We start from the raw sequence: 19486 nt of genomic DNA, 5'->3' as shown, positions 1-19486 counted from the left end.
TGGTTCTCTTTTTGAACCCCTTTCATTTAAATGCCACAGCCTACCTGAGTATTGTTGCTGGCCATATCCAACCCCAGTGTATACCCATATTCTCATGGCTGCTTTCCAGATATTGTGCTGTGTTACAAAGCTCAAATCATCTCAAACTGATTTCTTGAACATGACGAGGTCAGTGTACCCAAATGGCCTTCAAAGTCACCAGATCTTTTTCCAATAGAGCACCTTTGGAATGTGGTTGAGCAAGAGTTTTGTTTCATGGATGTGCAGCCGACAAATCTGCAGCAACTGAAAAATGTTTTTAATGTTATAAAAACAGAAAAGAGCCGCCCTGACTGTTAAGTAGTTTTCTTATCATTTATTGTTTCTGACATGTGTAGTGAAAACTGCACACGGATCTTGTCAAAGTTTGTTACTGTGCGTAAGATGGACTCCAGGACCAGTGCTTTGTGCAAAAGGAAAAAGTGAAAAGATTTTCTTCTAGAGGGATTCAACAATGAACGATCTGTCTTTTCATTTTAAAAGAGAAAAGACTTGGAAGGATGAAGACTGAATGAATGCTTGGTGACCTTTTTCTTGACCCTTTGTGACTTCCATGCAGGGGATGAGACAATCCAAAGCGTGGGTTGGTCATGCTCTTATTCAGGAATGGGCATTTTAGGCTGCAGACTGTGACATTAATACCAGTGTTAATAGCATTTCTCTTGCAACAGTAAACTAGACATGTGCCAAAAGCCTCCTGTTCTAGTTAAAAATATTTCCTTGGATAAAGACCCCTTTGTATTCCTCATTCTTTTGGGCTTTTTAGCAACAAATGTTCCTCTTGTAATTGGATTAGTGAATAACTGTGCCACTGTGTATCCTGTCCCCGTATGCTCATTTCATTGGCTCTGATTAGATATCTACTCAGGTGGTGGTTGGTTTGAGATAAAGACTACATGAAGTCATCATAACAGAGGTCTAAGCAAAGTAGTGATGGATGCTAGACAGGAAGATAAAAACTCCCAGAAAACTCTCACTTAGGTTTATAGTGAAACACTGATCCATGAAGTCTTTTTGATGGACAGTCATACACTCACAGACAGTCTGTGGAGCTTTTTAGTGCTAAAATATATACATAGTTTACTCATAATTGAGGTGTTTTCTTGTTCTGATTAAGTTAGATTTATTTACTGAGCAAAAAAATGCACTGGCTAGAAACAAGAGGTAAAATATTGATAATTAGTTAACAGCAGCGTGCTCATAAGCTTTTGGTCTCTTGCCTCATTGATATATCTCCATCTACTGGCTAAAGGGATCACATACAGCCAGATAAGAGTAAAGTATTTTATTAATACTGAGAAAAACAAACAAACAGTGTCAATTACTTCTCCATTAAAAATTCACCGTGTACTTATGGTTCCGTCTTTAAAAACATCCCAAGAAAAGCCGGTATCAACAAATACGAGTCTCACTATTTTGAACTACCATGGATTTAAGCAGTAACATTTTAAATAAGACATATTATAATGTGAAAGCACACAGGTGGAGTTATTAAATCATCACTTTCTAAACAGGCACCTGTCAAGCTGACTGAAAGGGTAATAGATCTACTGTGATACTTGGAGTACTGGCATTGATGCAGGCTGCTGACTGACTCAAGCACATTTTCTGCGCTGCATTAAAATGACTGAGTGGGAGGACGAGATAGGAACACTGCCAAACGACAGGGCAACAGGAGAAAGTGACATGCCAGATCTGATTATAGTAGCTTAAAAAAGAGCAGAAACTAAAAAAAGTAAAATAGTTGAGCAGCAAGCACTGCAGCACTGTTGGAGTGTCTGTACTTAAAGTGGCTATGGACTGCAAAGACAAAGAAGTCACATTTATACTGTTTGAATTATTCATCGACTACATTACTAAAAGTCTTTTTTAAGACATTGGCATTTCTTTAATTAAAAAAGGTATTCTACACAGTGTCGGCAGTGTCTCTCTTGAATACTTGGTATTTGAACTTAATGCCATTCTCCTCTTGAATTTCACTTGGCACACCGGGAAATCTTATTTGAAAACAAGAGAGAGAAAAAAGGTTAATTAGAACAAAAAAAACTGATCATAATTTAATAAAACAATCAAAATGCAAAAGGCAGATAGGCAGAGTAGAATTATCCTCACATTCATTAAATTGGATATTAAAAGGTTGATTATAAAACTCCACGATAATCTCCCCTAAGTAAACATTTGCCAGTTTACTATTTCAATTCAGTTTTATTACAGTAACAAAGCTGTTCAAACCCTTGGTAAGCAACCTGTTAAAACCAAATGTCTCAGGCTGACAGATGGTGCTGATGTTGACTTTGTAACAAAAAGCAAAAATCACTTCCTCACTGGCGTCACAGGCTGGCTGGGTGCACATAAAAAAAAAAAGCAAACTATTTCATAAGAATTTCAGTGCCAGCAAATTCACAAAGAGACACTGAGCCTTTGGGATCAGTATGCCCTGCACTTCAGATGAGGTGAAAACTTACCCTTCCTGTAGTTGAAATAGATTTTTGTCAAATTCTGGGAAGAAAACATCACAGTCATAGTCAGCCATGACGTCTGTCAGGTAAAGCAGGTCACACCAAGGGTGGTTTAATGCATCCTGGTTAAAAGGAAAAGGAAGAGAAATGCTATTCACATTGAGGATACTAAAATACAGTTTTCCCCAAAGTAGATTTTAGGATGTTGTTGGTGGATCTTATTCCCTATCATATGTATGATAGCCCTGAGAAAGATACTCTAAATATATGCAAATATCCTCTGACAACCAGAGAACACAGCTAATTGCTATAGCCACTGCAACTCTGTTAAACCACTAGAAACAAATGTGTGAAAAGCTGATCAATATATCACCCACTCAATATAATTTAACTTTAATGAGGTGCTGAGGCTTACAAAACAAGAATGCTGTGTGTTAACATGTCACTTTGGAAATAAGGCACTTTGTTATGCAATGGGAGAAAATCACCATCCACTTAGAGCTGAGTATGTGAATAATGTTCCTTGGTGCTAAAACACACCAAGGAGCCACATTTAAAGCCTCTTACTTTAAATGTGGGAAACTCTAAGCATACATTTGAATTTTTCACCTGTAACTCAGGATGTAGAGTCAGTAGTTAGTTTCCCGGCTCCTGACATAACCTTAGGTAAGATACAAAAGCCTGAATTGCCCCCAATGCAAATGTGTGTGTGAATGTTAGGTAAAGTGCTTGGATATAGAAAAAAGTCCTGTGTGTGTGTGTGTGATACTGGGTGAATGAGGCCTCTAGAAAAAAACACTTTGAGTACGTACTTAGACAAGAAAAGTGTTATATACATACCAGTCCATTTACAATTTATTCAAGTATCACAGTAAGTTAGGACAGTTCAGACACGATCCATGTTAAAAACTAGCTGGAAGGTGGATGAATTGAGGGCTTACACCAAAGTAAATATTCTTTTTGACTCCAAATCATGCAAGTCTATTATAGTAGAGTCCAAGATTAAAAATATGGAGCCGTACATAAGCTCCTGTCTATGGTTTCTAAGTTATGGCTTCACTTCTTTACACGTGAACATGTGAATAACAGGTCCTACACTTTAAATACACTGCAGTCTAGGTGGATATTGCCATACTGGTTTACCTTGTAAAGCTGCACTCCACCAACAATCCAGATGGTCTCTATTAAGTCAGCGAGGGGGGGCTCTGCAGCCAGGCGGATGGCACTGTCAAAGTCTCGACACAGGAAGTGTGCGTGATCGGGAACCGTGCTGAAATCAAGACCGCAAAAAGAAAAGATGATGAAGAGAAAACGGGGAAAAATAAAACTGATTTCTGGATGATCTGAATTTGTGTGTCTGTGTAACACTCACTCCAGGGTTTTACTCAACACCACATGCAAAATATTGGGAAGTGGAAACAAAGATTCAGGGTGGGAGTTCCAGCAGAGTCTACCCCAAACCATAAAATTCATCCTTCCTGCGTTTTACAGAATAAAACATAATTAACATCTTGGCCTTTGTAGTTTCTGTTTCTTTTTAAATTATTGAACATAATATAGGACTGGGTATCAAAAGGTTCTAATGAATTAGCCGTCCTCACAGAATTTACACAACTACAGCAAAACATTGCCAAATCCCTCAGTCCTAATGCCAAACTGAACTGAAATGTGTCCTTATTACTTGCTTTTTTATGAACTCGTCCATGATTTATTAATAATAATAATTATTTTTTGAGAGGGTGGCTGTAGGTCAGCATGTAGAGAGCTACATAGGAACCAGTCCATTTACCATTTTTTAAATGAATATTAATTTTTTTTTTAAATGTGCTCATTACGTTTTGGTCCCTAAAGGCAAATGTGGTTTTGGAAGCAGTGTTTCAAAATTGTGAATGACACCCGGACCTCTATGACAAATGTATGATGGGATGTGAAGAATACCTGGTCTCAACACCGTTTTGACAGTGTTCATAAAGTACTGGAATTCAGTCCTGTGAAAGTCACATTTCCAGTGTTAAGTCAGGCAGAAAACAGTTGCATTTCACAGTAAGCTCATTATTCTGAGAAAGCTGACTGCTGCTCACAGGGTACATCTTTTATTATCCTCAAACTCTGACTTCTAGCACTGCTGGCCTCACTGTTACAACTTAATGACACTGATATTTACAGCACATAGTGATTGTTACCTTTGTAACTTGCTGTTTGAACCATTATAGATAAGCAAAAGGTAAAACTCACATCAACTGTCGCCCATGCATAGACTACTTATTCTATTTGATTTTTTAAAATTAATTTATTAAAAGCGTCACCACAGTGGTTTAACTCTTACGGTAAATCCCAGGGCAGTTTTCCATCTTTCCCGATCCCCATGTCGTTGCAGGCTGCTGCAATGAGGCGAACGGGTTTCTTTTGCAATTTTTCCCAGCTCGTTTCCATCTCCAGCAGCACTCAAGCCAAACAAATCAGAAGGGATCAAGCTCTGCATCGAGAAATGCGCCTGTGTGGGAACAATTTATTGGGGTTTGGATTCTATCGCCGCCCACCGAGTCCAAGCTCCTTATTGGACACGGTCAGTGCATCCACAAGAGGTTTGTTCGCGTTTTTCACAGCAACGTGACTCACGAGGTGCCCTCTTCGCTAATGCACAATAATCCCCCAAAATATTCAGACCCTTGTGTTACTCTAGTGAAAACAAAGTGAACGGTTTAGTTCAAAATCTCAACACAGCTGCTGCAGACACGAAAGCTGGTAAGTAAACAAAGATGAACTTTGATTAAATTGCAAAGTAACAAAGTGTGCTGCGGGGTTCAGACAGGAAAGTCAAAAAGACAAAACAACAACAACAACAACAACAACAAAAACAGTCTCCAACAAAACATAATCCAACAGAAGAACAATGTGAGGCCAGAAAGACCCCAAAGCACTTTTGGATAAATGCGTAAAGGTGGATATACGCTGAAGGAGAAGACGACTTGGAGCGAAGGACGATAGAAAGCAGAACTAATCAAATGTCACGCAGGAAAAAAATAAGGAAACTGATCAGGAGCACACAGACAGGAAACCAAACCAACAGATATGATTGGTTAACTAACTAAAAGGGGGGTTATTCCCGCTTTGAGTTACAGGGATTCTTAATTGGATAAGCGGGAAAAAAATAGATGGGTGGAAATAAACAATAACGAAAAATCCTAAACACATGGATCCCATAATAGACTTAATGTTGGTGGTTATTGTTCAATTTAGAGATGTAGACTACAAAACATATTTTGCAGTCTTGAGCCACCTTTTCTTTTTCTTTTGCTTCCAAGGAGTTATGTTTTCTTCTATCTTTAAAAGTGAGCAATGGTTCTCCAGCTGTTCTAAATGTCTTTCAGTTTTTCTTTGGTTCTTTGGACAATATAGGTGGTTTTTCAGTCATTTTCTGTACAGTCCTTGGACCTGACTATTTTCAAAGAAATTTCGGTTTTTTTTGTCCACTTAGCACTGACATCCCAACCATCAAGCTTAAAAAAAAAGGTATCCAACTCCAGGGATAAACTAGGGTTGTGTGTTGATTCCCAAATGGCTACAAGCTGAAAACATGGCGTGGTGTGCAGCACATCCAAGAAGCCTGGAAACCCATTCCTGAAGTCTCCTTGGCTAAGCTTTCTTATTCAAGTTTTCAGGCTGTGTTGGCTTATATGCCATGTATAATGTATACATACACGTTTCAACAAATCAACTATTTTCCTGTAAAATGAAGAAATGAGCCTCACAGTTCTGTATTATAAATAAACAACTGCTGGGATAGTTTCAGTCTTTCACAATATCTGTTGCAACATTTACAGCCTGAGTTTAAAGGTGGACAAACTTCATAAAGGATGCCGAGTGAACAAACTCTGGTTCAGACCAATATATAACTTCTGCTTCAATGTTTTAATGCAGGTACCTGTTTTATCGGTAAAGGAGGGCCTGACATCATTTCTTACTCGTAGGTTTCAGACAAGTTTAGTGCAGATTCAGTAGGTCAGTGAATAAAGGGAAGGGTCTTTTGGCTAATCTGTCACCATGTAAATTGGATCTAACTGGTGGCTGGATAACTCCAACTTGGCACCAACCACACATGACTTTTCATAGACAAGTTGAAGTTTCACAGCAGGAAAAGCAGGTGTGTTAATGACAGCTTCATTCCTCTTAGGGGAGGTGTTGCCGTTATCCATACGGTTCCCTGGGACACTTGGAAGTGAATCATCGTGGTTAAAATGCCACAAATCCTTAATTTATCAAGTCAATATGTCTGCCGTGAAACAAATTTGAGGAAGTGTCTACTTCAGGTTGGAATATTGAAGAAGGCAAACAGTGAATAAAATTAGCATGAACTGAGTTACAGGAACAAACATCTGAGGTATCATAAGAAATGAGAACGCAATAATATTTCATCCTTTATTTCAATACAATTGTAATTTGGTAATTGATACAAAAATAACAGATTTATGATCACATGGGAGAAGGGGGGAGAGGGGGGGGTTGCACATTTTCAGAGAACTTTTTTCCCCCCCAGAGTTTTTTTGGTAGCTTTATTTACAAAGGAATTTTGAGATCCTGTTACCAAATATACAAAAGTTGGAAATTAAAAAGAAATATTTACAAAACGTATGACGCCTTTTGTATGGCCTGCTTTAACAACGTGCTAACCTTATTTACAATCAATATTGTATGGATGTAATAATGGTGCTAAAGATACAGAGGGCTGTTAAAAAATAAAAAGAAAGTTTATCCAGGTCATTTTACTTTAAGTCAGTTTACTAAAAGTGAGTGATAGTGTCAGCTGAACACAAAAAAAACTCCTACGGTTCTGTCACTCTAATGGGAATAGTTTTTTTATTCTGACATTTTTACATATAGTGTGGAAGCTGAAGCATCAGATCAGGCTGTCTGAAAATCACTGATTGTGTTTCAGCTTCCAATTAGAGCCTGATCATGTTCTGACCTCATTATTGTGGAGTGTAGGGGGGGGTAAAGCGCACTGGCTACTAGTTTCAGCATTTGTACAATTACATATTGTAGTGGAAGACAATAGGTAGCTTCACAACATCCTGATGAGAAGATTTTATACTCAGCTGTATTTGCTGCTTTACCCCTTTTGCAGATTCCTTCTGTTAACTTTTCATCTGTTCCTGAGATCTGTAATGCGTCCGATCAAGTCAAGTCCCGATAATTTGAATGTCATGTACTAAAGAGTTTTTAAGACTAAAAGTCAAAAGATAGAAGATAAATCCAGTTCCCCTCTCCCTTTCGTGCTCTACAATGGTTGGTACTTTTAGCTATTACTGTTCGTTATTTGGGGCAATGCAGGGGGGATGCTACCCAGATGATACAGACAGACTGAGGAATCCTTGTTCTGTCTTCAGCACCCTATTTACTCTGCTTCCAGGATTTAGAGCTGCTTTCAAGGGGAGTCTCTTCATGACGACGCTTCTGCACAGACTGTGCTCGTTCTGTTTTAAAAACATAACATATAATTAATTTGCAAACAAACTGCATATATGCCTATTTGCAAAATGTACAAAAATGCTAAATGTTAATTTTTTCAGTCCACAATTTTAGCTCGGCTTTATCGGTTTCCAGTAGCTTCTCGAGAACAACAGTAATTCAGCTGTCCTCTGTAATAAAGCCTAATCCTCAGTTTCTAGTTCTCAAGTTATCAAAAAGCCTACAGGTAGGGAATTCATATATTTAACATTACACTTCCTACCACTGCAGTCTCATGAGTATTTATTTTAGTGTGAGTCTGATGACTCTCAGAAATTGTATTTTGCAATAAATCAAGATTTTCAATGTTGTAGGTGTGACTATAAATAAATATTCAATACGTACCTGTTTGAGACATTCCCACCTGCACAGAGGGGTCTTTAGAGGACCCTCCTGCACCTTCATTGGTCACTGTGCAGACTGCTCTGGGATTAGTGCCATTTCCACCAAAGTTGGAATTGGCAGGGACTGTTGCCAGCAGACCTGTGAGACAACAAAAGGATTTCAAATTAAAATAGTTAAAATATTAACTATTGGGCTATTTTAAAACAAACAAACAACAATTATATTTATTATTATTAGCCCTGCAACAGAGTGGGTGATGGGCTCCAGCCCACTCGTGAAAATTGGATAATTGGAAGAAAATGAATGGGATGGATATTATTATTATTATTACTACTTCTGGGTTCAAACTGTTAGCATGTGTCAAACATATTCTCTGTGTGTTGAGTTGCAGATGTAATTTAATACGATGGTAGGAGTATTGTGGAGATTCCGGCAGTCACCTGTACTTATGAGTTAGAATTTATCCTAATACATCCTAATGAAGGTATAATAAGGTTCTGCGCATTTATCAGGAGAAAAAAAAAAGTCATAGGACAAGATCAGTCATCCTCACAAACAGCAGATAAAATGTTTATCTGAATGGTACACTTAGCAAAATGAATAATGCCATGACATTTAATTAGTATCTAGCTGGCATCCATACCCAGTCCTCTGTAGCAGGAAAGCTGCTGGTAAATCTGCTTCATTCTCTCAATGTTGATGCGACTGGCCTCAGCATGGTTCACCATGGGTTTGGGGTAGTGGACTCCTATGATGCACTTGGCTGCCTTTTGTACTTCATCTGGGGCATTCCAAGGGTCATAGATATATTTGGCTGGAAAACCCCTCAATATCGGCAAATAACGCCTGCAAGCAGACACAAAAATCAGACACAAAATCAGACGAAGATGACACAATGTAATATAGACTAATGTAACAGACTGGTCCAAGTTCCTGGATGTACTGCATTTCATGTTACATTAGCTGGCACACATGCAGTTAATACTGTGGCTCAAAGTGCATTCTTTTTGTCTCATGACAAATTTTCATCAGTGTTTACCAATTACACCACATGACTGTATCACATTTCATATTCAGGAGAACTTCTGTGGTGCAACACAGGCCACATTATCCCAAATACACTAACAATTATATAAAGTGCTAAACAAAGTTCAATGTTCACTTTTGTAACCGAGACGAATTATTCCTCCCATGTGAGGCTACAAAAAAACAAAACCCTCCCCACAAGTTAACCATGAGATTGTACTTAGTTACTTGAAATGACTGTAGGGATACACAAATACCCACACTATTGTTCCTATTTTCATGTGATACATCATAAAATGTCTCGCTGACCGTATATAGTCGCCATTTGGGTCGGTGCGTCGTCCAAATCCCACGGGGCAGTAGCAGTGAAAAAACTGCTGGAAAAATGAACTGCAAGAAAGCCACATCCAGCTGCCAGCATTTACACTCCAGTCTGCATCCAGAAGCAACTCTTCAAAAACCTGTTTTAAAAAAACAAAACAAACAGAAAACGGTCAACAACAAATGAGAGAAAGAAGACAACAGCAAGGTACCCAATTTACTCTGACTCTTCTTTAAGTGCACTTTTAAACAATGAATAATAACCAGAGTGACTCATATGCACTTAAATCTGGTGCAGGAAACATGATTTTGGCTTCACTGGACATAAAAATCTATAATAACCTTTCAGGATATTGTTCTTCAATAAGGCTGGGAATAAACCTGACTCCTCTACATCTTCAGATTTATTATTTTTTTTGGCTTTAGAAAATCTAGCCTCATGTAAGCACTTGTTCTCTTTTCTTCATTCTTACCTTCATGCCTTCTTCCCAGCTGATCCAGAGGTCTCCCCTGGTGAGGAAACAAGCAACACCGTGCCTTGCCAAATGATGGATCCACCCCTCCTGCCTCAGCTGGGTCATAATAGCATCTATCCAAGGAAAGCCCGTTCGTCCTTCTGCCCACTTGGCCAGTGCCTCTGGGTTTCGGTCCCAGGGTATCTGGACACAAATGGGGTTCCCATCCATCTTGTCAAAGCAGGGGTTGTTGGTGGCAGTTGTATAGAAGAACTCTCTCCACAGCAGCTGGCCGTATAAGGACAGTGGTGGTGTGTAGTTCTTCTTGACCTGATGGGATGATGGACAGCTGATTTAGGCTTATGAAAGAAAAAAATACAAATTTGAAAACAGATGCTAAAGCCTCTAAGCCCAACAAATATAATACTATGGCATTAGTACTTTTCTGTAGAGATCAGTAAGTTTGAAGTAGAAGAGCCGGCATGAGAGACATCCAAAGCGCAGGTAGGGGCTGAGGCCTGTTGGACTGGCCAGCAGAGAGTTAGCGTTCATACGTGGACGCTCAAAGTTTGCAACCCAGGCCTGTTAAAAAAAAAAAAAAAAAAAGGTTAGTCAGCTTCATCTGAATAACTGACAATAAATGAGATGTTACATTTCTGAGTCTCCGACAGCAAAACTTAACCTTCAATAAAGTCACTACTGAAGATCATTAATGACGACAAATGACAGATATTACACTCTTGTTGTAGCTCAGTACAAAAAAAATAAATTAATAATAATTAAAGCGCAAAATAATGCAAGAGGAACTCAGCTGGTTTGATACTGGAAGTAATGTGAGGAAAAAAGAGAAAACACAAACTGGATTACTGACCTCTATGCACATGGTGTACTATGTTAAGAGCAATAAAGAAATGTAGTCAAAAATCTGAGAAATAGCGATCATCCAGTTAAAGTGCATATTTCTCTTACACCTGTATACACACTGAACAATTCACTGCACATGTAAGGAAGACATTTCTTTTTTTAAGACATAAAACCCGAGGAAGTTTCTAAATTAATTTTTCACTTTGTTCTCAGTAAGATGTATTTTTACCTTCCGCTCGAGATGCCGCTCTAGCCTCATGAGGGCTTCAGTTTCTCCTCCAGGCCACACTGCTGTGGTTAAACCCTCAGTCTCAAAACCTGAAAAAGTACCACATTCAACTTAAAAACTGCAGTTTGCCCCCAACTCTGACACAGATGGATGATAGAAAACACATAAACACAAAAACTTACCAAGCTCTTCAAGGGAGGGCACCCCAAACTTTTCATCATGGTCTTCACTGATTGGTGTGACACAGTTTTTAAGAACCTCAGATGTGATAGTCTCCGCTGGCATCTCGACGGCATCCATTCGATTTATTACAGCCTGGAAGCGTTTGTAGGTGAGTGGAGGCTGATTGCCATTAAGTTCTATAATTCTATGAAAGAGAAAAATGTATTAAAAGGCAGTCCCTGCAGAGACAGAGTAGGTGGTCACAATCTGCCTTAAAATTGGTTCATTACTATGAGACTTTCAGCTTAATTACTCTATACAGTCACTCACTTGTCCAGATTGTAGAGGGTGTGTGAAATCCGCACCGTGACCTCCACCCCAGCCTCATTGGCTAGTTTTTGGATGGCAGCGTCACGTTCCTTGCCAAAAGGCTCAGAGTCATATTCATAAGATAAACGGTTTATCTGCCATTCCTGGGTAACAACGAAAAACAGTAGTGTTTACACATCTGCTGCATTTTATTGAATGCATGCAACATTTGAAAGTCATTGACAGCAAAATGGAACGGTGATTAACCTAAAATCGCATACAGTTCATTTCATACACAACTAGAAACGTGTTTTTCTAACAAATACACACACACACACACACATTTGGGAAATACAGATTTTTCAGTCTGAACAGCCATGTAATAACTTTGGATTTCCTTTGTTTAAGTTCAGCAGACACAATTTTGCACCTTTTTTTTTTTTTTTTTAAATCCCTTTCATTATATTAGGTTTATTTGAAGTAAAAGTAAAGTGCAGGACTGCATCTTCTACTCCAAAACTCGTACCTTAAACAGACGAGGGAAGACATCTGTAGGCTGGCCTCTAATGACAAACAAGCGGGAGTTGAGTTTGCGCAGGCTGGCATCCAAGTCTTCCAAACAATGCAGCAAAAACCTATTTATTAAAAAAAAAGCAAACAAAAAAATTAAAAGAAAAACCCCAGAAGGATCAAATAATTGGCTACAATTGATCGATTAAGTAAAACCGTATCAGTCTCATATGACCAATGATAACAGGCACAGGGAATAGAAAAGTTGTAATAGACTACAATTAATAAATTCAGTATAGAAATAGTTTTTAGTAGATTAACCATTTCTCCCATAAAACAACATGCAACAAGCTCTCCGGTACCCTCACTCATGACTTTTGATACCTGAATATAGATGTTTTCTGATGACTATGAGTTCCCATTTTTTTCAAGGGCAGAGATCACCTAATTTCTGCTATCATTTTGGGTTATCTTAGCAGGTTCTAAGGTCTAAAGAGCTAAATATTTGACAATATGGAGCCAGAAGATTTTAAAAGTGGAAAGGTTCAAATGCACCATGTTGCACTGTTGCACGTCCAACAATGCATTATGTTGGATTGCCAAAACTTGAGTATTTTGCATTTGTGGATAAAAAACACAAAAAATAAAATAAAATAAAATAACATATTTCCATTTCATTACCACCATCATCAGAAAAAAATATATATAATTTTAGAACATCACTGATGACATCATGAGATATGGACAAAACACAATAAATAAACAGCAGACAGTTTCTTTCAGCAACATAGATACTGCAGTGTATTCATGTGAACATGCAGCCCTCTTCTGGTGAAACTGCTGTAAATATTACTGACAAAAAAGCAGAGCATGTATACTGTAGGAGCACTCATGACTTATGCCTTTAAACAAACATTTTCTCAACAATTTATCTACAAACCCAGCAGCAAAACAAAACTAAAAAAAACAAACAAACAAAAAAAACAACAACATCTAACATAATTTAAAAAAAAAGAAGAAAAAAAAAAAAAAGAAAATCCTTAAGGCACATCCATGGTCTTCCATTAACATCTGAGTGGCATTTGTATAGTAACTGACACCTAAACCACAACCTAAAAATAATAATTGCTTTATTACTAAGATTTCATAATATAATTCAAGATCTAACAAAGAGTTTGGCTTTGGCAAGCAGATATGGAGTAAATTTTAAAAATCAGTTATCAGCACACTACCTATATCTTCTGACAAATACTCTCATGCCTTCATATCCTCATTTAATACACTCGAGTTATTATCCACAAGAGTTTTAATAACGGCTCTCTTATCTTCTAATTCTACAAATTAAAAACCCTTTAACTGTATGGAAGTAATGAAGTAATGATACATTATGGAAGTGATGTATCATAATATTCCCACAGATTACAGTATTTCTTAATTTCCCATTGTTACACTGGTCTTCCCTTCTGACACTCCCTCGATATTCCTTTCTGGGTCACACTGACCTATAATCACTTCTGGAGTGGCTTCCCCTCCTCTCTCTGTGCTGCAGTGTGCGTCTGCTGTATTGTGGCAGTGGAAATGGGTGTGTTTGATGGTTAGTGGAGTCAACGATGTGTCAGAGCTGAGCTTGAAGAGACTTGAAAACTGACTAATGTGCAGCTGGTGAAGTTCTGCTCCAGCTTAGTGTCTCTATACGCATGTGTGCAGTATTAGAAATTGTGCCGTCTTCCATTTACCTTGCAAATCTTCCTGCTCACTGCAGTTTTCTGCTACTAGATTTAGCTTAACACTCTGGCACTGCTTGCCCAGATCAGCTTAACTCCCTACTTTCTGAATTCTGTTCTGTCTGGTCTGCTTCCCTCAGTAAACCTCTGCTCCACTAACCCCAGTATGCTTCTCTGTCTCACCACTCCAGCTCCCATTCTGAGCCATTCAGACCAATCTGAGGTCCCAATAATCACCTTTTATTTACAGCCAGCTTTTTCTCTGTGCCCAATTTTCCCTTTCAGTTTAGTGCTTTGTGTAACAGAGTGTATCCAAGGTTAAAACATGGGTTTTCTTCAGCATTTATTGAAAATAAATAATCCATCATTTTTTTCCATTAAGGTTCACAAGCTACAAAGCACAAATTACTGACCAGTTTGTATGATTTCAGCATGAAAATGGAGACAAGACAGGGAGAGCACTTCCATAAGAACTCAAACATATTCCATTCAATCTAAATCAGTGTACCAGTGTGTAGTAAAACTAAGCAGTTATAGTTGCTTGCAACATTGTGAACAAATGCGGCTGTATGGATGTATGGGATAAGCTAAAAATAGTGTGCATGTAATAACACAAATGACATGGTGTAGCTAACTAAAGGGGTGTGTGTGTTTAATATAGGTCAAAGCAGTGAGGATGGATGATGTAATGACCATAACAACATACTGACCCAGATTTGCAGCCCCTAATTTGCAGCCCCTGATTCAGAGTTGAACAGCAGAGTCAGTAGGCAGGAAAAAAATAGCTTGTCAGAGTAGCTGGGCAGCAAGCTTACTGCCTGCAACCTTTATATGTCCTTCTTTGGATATAAATGGTGAAAGCCCTCTCTCTCACACAGACTCAGTAATAAATAAATAAGTAATAAATATTTTTTTAACCACAGTGAACTGATTTTAAAGACAAAAAGAGCTGGACACTGGTGCAACATGTGACTAGTAATGTAATGTAACATATGAACATCTGCAATAAATAAATATAGCAAAAATAATTCACTCACTGCTTTCTTGTAACATATGCACTGTGTGCAGCTTCCCCCAAGATCCACTATCAAACTGAAACTAATGTCAAAGGGTGGGTTTAAAGAGAATGAATAAAGTTTTGTAGATTTTTACAATTAACCATCAACAATATCATCATTTATTTTTAAATTACTAAATCTGATGAAAATTATTTGAGGATTCTGGGAAGAAGAAAAATACTATAAAGTTGGAATTGGTCAGGATCTTGGTCACTAAAGCAGCTCAAGGTGAAAACAGTTGTTGTTTCAAGACAAACTGCCACACCTGACATATCCTCTACAAAATGCCCTGTGTAGATGAGTTAGTGAAACAAACTGATCAGCCATCTTATCGCATCTTGTCGTGCAACATACATCCTCTTTATTGTGGGTGCGAGGGTGTAGCCGTTGGTACCCATGCATCTGCTTATTGCCAGCGTGTATTTTCTACAAATCTTGCCAACTCTTCCAGGTTTGTGCGTTTTTTCCTTCTGGCCAGATGCAGCTTTCTGCACCATCTTTTCCAACTCGTCTACAAAAGGCATTTTGTAGAGAAAATGTCAGCCTTGGCAGTTTGTCTTGAAACAGTAATGTCCACACTTTGAAATTTTACTCAAAATAGCATGTAGTAATAGCGGCAGGCTTAAAAAAACAACAACAACAACATTAATCATAATGTTATAGTTCATTCATACGTCTGTCTTAATGCAGTGTTACTCATCCACAAAACACCCAGGAAACTTCAAGCTGCATGGTGCAGAAAACAGGTGTGACTGGCACATGCAGGTGCTGATTGAGGCTCGATTTAGACTTCTGCAGGGGATCCTTGCAGAGCCTACAACATGACCTATGTAAGTGGCTGAGGACGTTGCCGTGTGCATTATGTATTAATTGTCATATGGGCGTGTACTGGTGTTTTAGCCAGTAGAGACCGATAAAATGATGGGACTTTTCACCTCCTGGGTCCCCTACTGTTTTTCATCACATTTTTTTTAGATTCTAGATTCCCTCACATCGATTCCTACAGTTTCAGCAATTTCACTCCAGGAATTTGCTGATATGTGCCCTTATATTAAAGCTATGATTATTATCCCTTGTACTGAGATGATGATGGTGTGACTGTCATCCTCTCACTGAGGTTCAAAAAGTGTGGCAAAAAAAGCACCTGGAGATGCACAGCAGAAATCAACAATAAATTTCCTGCTGAAATATAAATCCCCATTAGGTAGCATTTTGTTTGTTCTGAATTCTATTAACAAATTTTTAATATTGGTTGGGGCTAAAATTGTGATCAATATTAAAATTTGATTGATGTCCAGCCTTACAAGGGAAACTAGTCGGGCAGATTTATGCTTTAAGGGGACAAATTCAATATTTTGTCCATGACATGACATGGTCCTCTCTCAATGTTGTACTCATTTTCCCAATTACATGTACCTTTGCTTTTGGAAGAGGACCAAATAATAGGCATAAAATTATAATATTGCAGCAAATCAATGCTTAAAAAGTAGCTGCAAAGTACCACCCCTAAAGAATGAATGTAAATATTTTAAAACTACTATTTTAACGACTTGTCTGCCTGATCAAAATGAGCACTTTTTTGTTCAATCAAATTCCCATCATCTATGGAAAGATGTGCAATTACATAATTCTCCATTCTGAATTAGATAAGTGCTTCAGAAAACAAACCAAACGTTTTTTTAATAAAACAGTATGCTAGTTAGTTAATGTTAGAGAGCCACTTTGCCCTGCTTCTCTCCCCTAACTCTTCTACAAAACGTGCTGGAGTAACACCTTGCTAGTACTGTGTTGGTTCCCCCCTTTGCCTTCAGAACTTTCTTAATTTTGTGCCAGTTTAAACAAGGTGCTAGAAACATTCCCGAGGGATTTCCATATTAACATGACAGCGTCGCACAACTGTTGCAGACTGGGCAACTCCAGATCCATCATGCAAATCTCCCATTCCACCACATCTCCAAGGTGCTCTACTGGATAGAGATCTAGTACATGTGGATGGCAACTGAGCACTGTGAACTCATGTGATGGTCAAGAAACCAGTTTGAGATCATCTGAGCTTTCTCACTTGGTGGAAGCAGCCATCATAAGATGATCACTCTGTGGTCATAAAAGGATTGACACAGTCAGCAACAATACTGAGATAGGCTGTGGCATTTAAACAATGGTCAGGTATAAGGGATCCAAACTGTATGAAGAAAATACCCTCCAGGATAAACTCATGCTTTTATATTGTTTACACCAATCTTTGCGTAGCTTGAGTTTCTCATTTTTAAGCTTAGGGTTGTGGCACCTGCTGAAGTCTTTTGTTGTTACAGTCCATCTGCTTCAAGGTTTGACATGTTGTGTGTTCAGAAATGCTCTTCTACATACCTTTGGTGTAATGACTGCTCATCTGACTTGTTGTTACAATACCCACAAGTGTGGTCATTCTCCGCTGATCTACGCAACTCAGCCTAACTGGGTATTTTCTCTTTTTCAAACAACTGTCTGTAACTAAGGATAGCTGTACTGGAAAATCACAGTAGATCAGCATTTTCTGAACTACTCAGACCAGCCCATTTGGTCTTGACAACCACGCCACATTAAAAGTCACTTAAATTATGTTTCTTTCTCATTCTGACGAGTCACTTAAACTTTATCAAGTCATCTTGACCCTGTCTATATGCCTAAAAGCATTAGGTTGCAGCCATGCAATTGTCTGATTAGATATTTGTGTTAAAAAGCAGCTGAACGAGTGTAAGCAACAACGTGAAGAGAGAGTGTATGCAGTTAGTGAAGATAAAGGTTACATCTAAAACAATATTAAGTTTTGATTGGGTGATTGCTAAAATACCACAGGTCTTGATACTAAGCAACTATAACCAGGGATTAAGTTTGACCTAAACACCCTTTGACAATTGAAAGCACACCATATTGTGTGGAGATGCAGTTCTCCACAGGTCTAAAGAATCTAAATAATAGGAACTTTGTGACAGGCGCTTAAGGATTAAGTGACCAATTGTTATGATTAGGTTTATAAAGTAAATGAACATGTTTGCCTCAAAGTCCATGTTATCTAGATTCAAGCTTTAAACTACGAATACCAAGAACAAACCTTTAACCCACATAACACTCCTATATACCCATACTTAAAAGCTAAAGCAGCATGTGACCCATCTTACCTCCACCTGTTGATGCCCACATTGGAGGATCCAGCGAACCAGGGGTCTAGGATATAAATACAACGAAGGGTGTCCGATCCCTGGATAGAGTCTTTCAGAGACGGGTTGTCATGCAGCCGTAGTCCCTTCCTGAACCAGTGGATGGTATTGATCACCATGTCGCCTCCCTTATTTTATTATTTTTTTTTACCACTAGTGGGGTGAAAAAGGTATTAAGGGGTTCCCACAAACAACAAACGACGCCCTCTAACGTTGTTCTGTGGCAAAAACAAAGTCACAAATACACATCCGAGGCCGAAGTAGCTTTAAAGCTGCTCTCCGTTCCTAGATGGCGATAAAGGTTTGTCGGACCTTAGCCAAGCTCCATGAATTTATCCACAGCGTTGGGTCTGCTGACCAGCAATGAATGCATGTGTAGAACGGTGGAAACCGCAGCTGACGCAGAAAGGGGCTGCAACTCTTCTCTCAATTAGCAGCAACGCTGAAATTGAATAATTCAACATGATTAAGTTCGAAAAAAAGAACATTAACAGAGTCAAACGATGTTTCAAATGTATTGTTTTGATGAGCTAACACAAGGCGCTTGCGCGAAGGCCATATAAAATATGCTAGTAGTTAGCAAAACGTACAAACGCGTACATACTTACGTTTTGTTGCCACAAACGGGGTTAGTCTGCACAAATTCAACGCTCTCTCGACCTTACTAACATATTAAACACTGTACATAAACTACATCACCAGCCTAAGTCGGCCATGCAAGATGTCCTCGCTATCAACATCTCCACCCACAGGAATACGCAGGGCTGAAAGGAGCGACGTGATTGGCCAGGATTAAACGTTATGCAACGTGTTCCCCGTCACGTTTCCATAATGTGCTTTCTTACCTCTGCTTACACGTTATCTGCGGTCATTTTTAAATGTTCCACCATCGATTTCGATGTTTTCTCGATACAATCTCTGACAAACTCCGTTTTTAAGCGAAAACCCCGAAAATATCGTCTAAACTGGGAGATTAAAGGCAGCTAATGGGAGACTTCGGTTTCAGTTATGTGGTATACCCACAAGTACCCGGATGATCACATGCCGCGCGGCAAGGCCAGCTTCTGAGCAGGTGTGCTCGATTCTTTCTCGTGACCGCGCCGCAACCGTGCGTTTGGTCGGACATAACTAACCCCGCCCATTGTCATCATCAGCGGTAATCTCTAACCAATGTGTACCCCGTGAGCCACGTTAAATTACATAAAAACTTAAGATGTGACATGGCATCAGCAGTTGTTAATACATAACATTTGCTGTAGAGTTAGGTACTACTATTACTA

At 38.8% G+C, this 19486-nt stretch overlaps 2 protein-coding genes across 4 annotated transcripts; both read right to left on the bottom strand.

Moving 5' to 3' along the window:
• Positions 1-1309: 1309 nt before the first annotated feature.
• Positions 1310-5061, bottom strand: zgc:153031. The gene is made up of 6 exons (XM_005930295.3): positions 4825-5061; positions 4437-4486; positions 3871-3976; positions 3642-3768; positions 2505-2620; positions 1310-2036 (listed from the first exon to the last, which is right to left on the bottom strand). Exons 1-6 carry the CDS (start codon positions 4929-4931, stop codon positions 1946-1948), a joined length of 597 nt encoding a protein of 198 aa, XP_005930357.1. The 5' UTR covers positions 4932-5061; the 3' UTR covers positions 1310-1945.
• Positions 5062-6848: 1787 nt separating this feature from the next.
• Positions 6849-19272, bottom strand: cry1b (cryptochrome circadian regulator 1b). 3 transcript variants are annotated; one of them, XM_005930296.3, is made up of 13 exons: positions 19052-19272; positions 18815-18970; positions 18168-18648; positions 12244-12352; positions 11739-11881; positions 11429-11613; positions 11247-11335; positions 10595-10735; positions 10172-10483; positions 9687-9838; positions 8995-9197; positions 8352-8489; positions 6849-7972 (listed from the first exon to the last, which is right to left on the bottom strand). In XM_005930296.3, the coding sequence occupies exons 3-13, from the start codon at positions 18323-18325 to the stop codon at positions 7890-7892; spliced, it is 1713 nt and encodes a 570-aa protein (XP_005930358.1). In that variant the 5' UTR covers positions 18326-18648; positions 18815-18970; positions 19052-19272; the 3' UTR covers positions 6849-7889. The 3 variants fall into 3 exon arrangements, with proteins under 3 accessions (XP_005930358.1, XP_005930360.1, XP_005930359.1); XM_005930298.3 differs by lacking the exon at positions 18815-18970; XM_005930297.3 differs by lacking the exon at positions 19052-19272 and having other exon boundaries at positions 18811-19029.
• Positions 19273-19486: the final 214 nt, after the last annotated feature.

Source organism: Haplochromis burtoni, unplaced genomic scaffold, assembly GCF_018398535.1.
Source record: "Haplochromis burtoni strain Fernald_Lab_line unplaced genomic scaffold, NCSU_Asbu1 Contig_127, whole genome shotgun sequence".
In the NCBI taxonomy this organism is placed as follows: Eukaryota; Metazoa; Chordata; class Actinopteri; order Cichliformes; family Cichlidae; genus Haplochromis; species Haplochromis burtoni.
This window is presented reverse-complemented; position numbering and strand designations above follow the sequence as displayed.

Bases quoted from the DNA above. Each gene is read 5' to 3' on its own strand.
- cry1b (XM_005930296.3), bottom strand. From the start codon at position 18,325: ATGGTGATCAATACCATCCACTGGTTCAGGAAGGGACTACGGCTGCAT. The intron at 11,336-11,428 runs GTAAGTTTTTGT...GTACTTTTTCAG, and splicing joins GCCCTCCCTTGAAGAGCTTG to GTTTTGAGACTGAGGGTTTA. The intron at 8,490-8,994 runs GTATGGATGCCA...GTTGTCTCACAG, and splicing joins TTCCTGCTACAGAGGACTGG to GTCTGCTGGCAACAGTCCCT.
- zgc:153031 (XM_005930295.3), bottom strand. From the start codon at position 4,931: ATGGAAACGAGCTGGGAAAAATTGCAAAAGAAACCCGTTCGCCTCATT. The intron at 4,487-4,824 runs GTAAGAGTTAAA...TGACTTTCACAG, and splicing joins AAACTGCCCTGGGATTTACC to GACTGAATTCCAGTACTTTA. The intron at 2,621-3,641 runs GTAAACCAGTAT...CCTTTTAACCAG, and splicing joins GTGGAGTGCAGCTTTACAAG to GATGCATTAAACCACCCTTG.